Here is a 6,000-nt window from a genome sequence, read left to right on the forward strand (position 1 = left end):
TTATCCTTCCCAGAATTTGACATGATTCCACATACATTCAAAATCAAGAGCCGTTTGTGTTGTATTTTGTATAAAACATTTTTCAAAGTCACGATGTAAGATTTCTTGTCACATCCCAGGGTTTTGGGGTTCACCAGATCATGGGGCTTGATCTGGTAAAACATTCTCCTCCTTCAATTTCCCCATACCAGGGGAAAGACTTTGACTTTGATATGGGGGCAGCAATGGAGATCTAATGTGGAGTGCTACCTGCATCATGCTGGCACTGAGGCACTTCAGGAAGGATGTGTGGGAAGTGGACTTTCCACCCTTACAAAAGTGACACATTCAGTTCATTAATGGGCAAATTAAAGTGCTTTGTGTTTCAGCCAGCCTAAGGGAGTGCCCTCCAATGCCCATTAGGACCATGGCAGAAAAGTAATGCCCACCCAGGTGACATTGGCCTCCCAGCTTCAGGGCCAACTTTGAAGAATCCAGCCACTGCAATGTTGACCTGTGCGTGTTTTTTAATCTTGAACATTGCCAAAGGACTCAGAAGGTGCCTGTCTCTCTGTCTCCCTGTCTCCCTGTCTCTCTGTCTCTCTGTGTTCCCCAGTACCTTGCAGTTTCTTTTCAGGCTGGAGAGCCTCCCAGGTACCTCCCAGCTGTGTCAGAATTGTTTCATCTATTATCCTTTTTATTGTGGTGACTGCTGAAGCTTTTCACGGTACTTACCCGTAGATTTCACTGTAAAATGCAAATAGCAATAAGGAAATCAATAATTAATTTATTTGTTCATAAATAATCAGTCATTCAAATGGGAAATGCCCGAGGTTATTATTAAACAAATGAATGCTCAAATTTGCATCAGTGTGTTTTACAAAAATGGCTCTTCCTCAAATGTATATTTATGCAACCTTTATCTCGAATGGTTTGTCTTCTGCAGCTGGGGTTTAAACAATGAGATTATTTTCGATTAACTCCTGCGGCAGAGGATAAGCCCAAGCGTATGAGTGTGGATATATACCAGGCCAGCAAGATGCATGTGACTGACAATAAAAGTGAAATACTGTGGATGTTGCGAGTCTGAAATAAAAACAGGGAACGCTGGAGAAACTCAGCAGCTCTGGCAGCACCTGTGAAGAGTGAAATAGAGTTAATGCTTTCAATCTGATTTGACTTCTTCAGTCCTCCCATCCCCTTCACTCTAATCTTCTTATCTTTTTCACTCTTCCCTTTCCCCTCTGCCTTAAATTCTCATTGTGCTTCCTCAGGCCAGCTCCATCTCTCTCTTGTGCCACCTGTCCCTGAAGCTTGATGTTCTTTGCAATTACACGTGACAGCTACATTTTGTACATGAATGTTCTCTTTTCCTTACTTCCCATGTTATTTCTTTGTCTGATCATCTTATTGTATTGACTGTCCAGGAGAAACAATCTATTATTAGTCTCATGACATTCCGTTTCTGGCACACGTGAAAACAATCTGACTTTTCACATTCTGCAGAGCATTTAGGGCTGAGCTGCTAATGGAAACATTGACAATCGCATTCTGTGAAATAATTAAATCAATAGAACTCTTCCTCGTGCTTAGAAATCATCAGCCCAGGTAATGAGGTCAGTCCGTGAACAAACAGAATCTACAGCCTCTTTGTTCCAGTCAAACAAAGTCTAACTTTGTAACCTCCTCCAACCTCAAAACCTCTAAAATCCTTGCATGACTCCTATTCTGGCCTCCTGTGCATCCAGAACTTTCATTGTCCCACCATTAGCTGATATGCCTTCAAGTTGCCTACCCTAAGCTCTATAATTCTCTCACTGAATTTCTGTAATCTCCTGTCTCTCCGTGTCCTCCTTTAAGATATTCTTTAAAACCAATGTCTAAGACCAAGGGCATAATTTTCCCAGCTGAGTAGTGGCTGGGAGAACTGTAGGCTTCAAAAGTCCCAGAAAATTATCATCCCATCCTCTCCTGGTGTTTCCCAGTTGGTCTGGTTGAGGTGGTTGCAAAAACAATCTAGAGCCTATTTAACATTGAACTTCTTCCTTTGTCAGCAGGGCACAACCTCCACATGGTATCTGCAAATTGCCAAAACCACTAAGGGGAATGCACAGTTGGAAGATCTTCTTTGATGAAACTGACAAGCTGGATCTTTGATTGGTTTCACTGAACAGCTCCAGCCATGGCCAAGTGACTGCCTGCTTTCCAAGGCATGTCTCCTGTCAAAGCGTTATCACGGTTTGGTGGGTCATTGGAAGACACTTCACCTGGCATTGGGTTCCCCCACCTTCAGCTGCATCTCCCTCCACAGTGTAGGAACGCAGCACTCCCTTGTACCTCTGCTGAGTGACTCCTGCTCAGCAGCTATATGCCATTCCCCAGAGCAGGTCGGTGAGATCAAGCTCAAAGGAGATCAGGCCTCCAACGCAGCAAGCGATCGGTTTCTCGCCAAATCTGAGTGCCAGTGACTCGGGGGCTCCAGATCTCAGGGAATGTCATTGCTGAGATCTGCAGCTTCCTGCGCCAAGATCCAACCCAGCGGAGAGAAGGCATTGCCAACGGCAGATGAGGTGCCCATAACTTGAAGACCAGCCTTGCCAACCCAACCCACTCCCCAGTCACTGTCTCTCAACAAGCTGTGCACTCTTTTCTCTTGCAAGGAGGATAAACGGGGAGGTGTGAGTGTTGATCACAGCATTTGTGCCGAGCGGAGAAGGGCACCATCTGTGGTGAGTGACTTTGAGGGATTGTGAACTGCCTCGGAGTGAAACTGCAAGGCATCCTGACATGAGAACGTGACCCATTCTGAGGAAAGGTCACTTGACCCAAAATGCTCACTCTGATTTCTCTACACAAATGCTGCCAGATCTGCTGAGCTTTTCCAACAATTTTTATGTTTGTACCGAAATGAAGAGAGCTGTGTAAGAGAATACTGGAGCATCCAATGTGGAGTTGGCACCTTGAAAGTGTTTTCCCACTTATCAGTCATGTCCTCCTGCACCTTCTCAGTGCACTACCTCCAGTTTGATGGGAGTGCACTTCTTGTAATGACTTCCTCAATCACTTCCACCAGAGCCTCTTGGTCAGAGAAAGCTGTTCCATTTGTCCAGTCCTTGAGAGAACGCACCTCGCTTCAGCCCCTCAGACCCCACAGGTACAAGTGCATGGTGGCTCAGTAGTTAGCACTGCTGCCTCACAGTGCCTGGGACCCGGGTTCAATTCCACATTTGGATGACTGTATGGAGTTTGCACATTCTCCCTGTGTCTGCATGGGTTTCCTCCAGTTTCCACCCACAGTCCAAAGATGTGCAGCTTAGGAGGATTGGCCATGTTAAATTGCCCCATAGGGTCCAGGGATGTGCAGGTTAGGTCAGTTAGGCATGGGAAATGGGTTACAGGATAGGGTGGGTCTGGGTGGGATGCTCTTTGGAGGGTTGTTGTGGACTCAATGGGCCAAATGACCTGCTTCCACACTTTAGGGATTCTATAATTTTATGACTTGTTGAAACAGACGTGCCCTGGTGGCCTCTCCATTCCTGTCTTTGCTGCTTACTCAGAAAGCAGGTTTCTGGTGAGCCATTGTAACCCATGGTCTGGTGTCTTTATTTGGAAATCCTTCCTTCTGTAAAATAGATACATCCCTCTCCCACCTCCCTGAATGTTTGAAGGCACATTGCTCATCAGATTGCCCTTGACAAAGCAGGGAGAAGAGTCACCTTAAACATTTGACCAGCTGCCCTCACACGCTTTCAGTGGCTCAGTGTCAAGTTTGATTTAGTAACGTTCTTGTGAAGTCCTTTGTGATGTTGCTGGGTTCAAGGCGCAAGTTAATTTTTGTTGTTGTTTGCACCAAGCACCTCACTAAAAAGGCACCCTTTTAATTTCCATGTGCATGAGGCTTTGTTCTTGTGGGCGGTGGATTTAGACTGTAGTAAAAGGCAAACATTAATACAGAGTCATGCTTGTTTTCAGGAACAAAACAGAAGAATGAGCTGCTCCTTCTAATTTCCCTCCAGAAAACGACCTGCTGGACATGGCTCCCACATTCAGCAGTGCCTTTGTCACTATACAGAAAATCTATTACCCATCACTATGTGCAGTTGGGATCCCAGGTAAGCCTCACTGCATTGTGAAGTGAAAATGATCTACAGAGCCATTGTAAAGGTGATAGGAATGAAATAGGAGCAATGGACTAACAGGACAAGGGGTGGGAAAAGGAGGTGCTAGGGGGAGACGAGTGAGACTTATCAAATCACCAATCCTTTTCGAAAAGGTTTATAAATTTTATAGACATAAACACAGGAAAAACTCCTCCCCACATCGTCACCTGCACTAGCCCACAATTTTTATGCAACATCTCATTATTGTTGGTCTAATTCCCTAAACGTCCATGGCCAATCATGAACCAATGGTTCAATTTCTATACTGTCCTTGGAGGGCCTGCACTGCAGATTCAGCAAAATGATGCCAGGGCCGATAGGCCCATTCTGAGGATAGGTTGCATAGTCTAAGTTTGATTTGCCTGGAGTTGACAAGACTAAAGGATGATTGAATTCAGGTCCTAAAAATTATAAAATGGAATCTCAGAACAAATTGGAACAGCCGTAACACCTCAACCTGACCTGTTAGGAGTGAAATTAGACACACATTTCCACACAAAGAGAGGAAGCTGGGACTTTCTCCTCTGAAATGGCTATAGCTGATGAAAGGATGAGAGAAATTCAAAGGGAAGACCGTGGTGTAGAATAGTATTTCCTGTGTGTAAACCTAAAACCATCTAAAATTCTCCCTTTGATTTAACTCACAGTAAATCACCATTCACCTATTAACCCTCTGCTGTCTGATCTACACTGGTCCCAGTCAAACAGCCCCTTGATTTTAAAACTCCCCCCCTTGTTTGCAAATTTCTCGATGGCTGTGCTGCTGCCTATCTCTGTGATCTCCTCCCGCTTTGCAACACTCTGGTTATCTACAGTTGTCCAGTTGTGCATTCCCAATGACAATTCCTTCACCACTGATGGTTGTACCTTCAGATGCCTGGGTTGCGAGCTCTAGTGTGTCCTTCCTACACCTCTCTGTCTTTCTACCTCTTTCCCCTCGTTAAGGCACCACCTCCTTCCAAGCTCGTAGACGTCTGATCTCATGTCTCCTTTTGGAGTCGCTGTCATTCTTTGTCTTACAATGTTCCTGTGAAGCAGCTTGGTACTTTGCATTTGCAGCACAGTGTAAATGTGACTGTTGCTGGTCACCATCTCTACAGTTTTCTTCAAATCTAATCAGCAGAACCTTCAGGCGTGAGCCCATATATTCCAGAAATGCTGACATTCTCAGCAAGATAGACAGCACCTTCAGAGAATAAGAAACAAAGTGACCCGTTACCAGTTGATGGCACTTTATCAGAACTGGGAATAAACTCAAAGACGTAACAGATTTTACACAAATACAGATTGAGCCAAATGTTGGACTTTGTGGGGTCTTATTAATATAGAAGTTTGCAAGCAATTTCTAGATTGTTTGTTGAGTTTATTAAGAAGCAGCAGTTTGGAGATGTTATGTTCATTAATTAATGACAGAATATAGCTATGACAGTTTGGGATGGTTCACTGACACCAGAGGATAACAGGCTGTTGGTGCAAAATGTGTCAGTCTCGTTAAAGCTGTGAAGGCAGCAACTTGCTCTCTAGCAGAGATGTTAGAGAACTCTCTGCTGAGTCTTTCTCCTCTTCCTCTGTTTGGTCTTCTATCTGGAGAGGCCAACTTCCTAATGAGCACAGCCATCTACGAGGGCTGCCTGCCAAGGACTGCCTTCAGCCTATCAACACATTTTAAATTCCTCTATTTCTTTGGGGGTTGGGGGGTGCTGGTAGTTTGTGCTGTGTCAGTCACTTCTCTGAATTATGTTGTTGACTGACCATAAGGTAGTGACCTGTGACATTGGATTAGCGATGTCCCTTGGCCCATGTGAAGATTGGGTGCCTTTCCTCTGAAGACCAAAACATCATAGTCTTCCTGAACAAAAAC

At 44.8% G+C, this 6,000-nt stretch overlaps 1 protein-coding gene across 6 annotated transcripts in view; it reads left to right on the top strand.

Moving 5' to 3' along the window:
- The window catches only part of LOC109922932 (probable G-protein coupled receptor 139), a 48,811-nt gene that overhangs the window by 32,738 nt on the left and 10,073 nt on the right, over window positions 1–6,000 (top strand). For 3 of the 6 annotated variants that reach the window (XR_007262122.1, XM_048597200.1, XM_048597203.1), the window contains exon 2: window positions 3,952–4,091. Coding sequence is in view for 5 of the 6 variants with exons in the window: in XM_048597200.1 (XP_048453157.1) it covers window positions 4,013–4,091 (79 nt within the window). In the remaining variant the exon portion in view is untranslated. Of the gene's footprint in view, window positions 1–2,033; window positions 2,190–2,602; window positions 2,709–3,951; window positions 4,092–6,000 lie in introns of those variants that run through there. The other 3 variants (XM_048597198.1, XM_048597199.1, XM_048597201.1) reach the window with 3 other exon arrangements.

This window comes from Rhincodon typus, chromosome 5 (assembly GCF_021869965.1).
Source record: "Rhincodon typus isolate 14 chromosome 5, sRhiTyp1.1, whole genome shotgun sequence".
NCBI classification, from domain to species: domain Eukaryota; kingdom Metazoa; phylum Chordata; class Chondrichthyes; order Orectolobiformes; family Rhincodontidae; genus Rhincodon; species Rhincodon typus.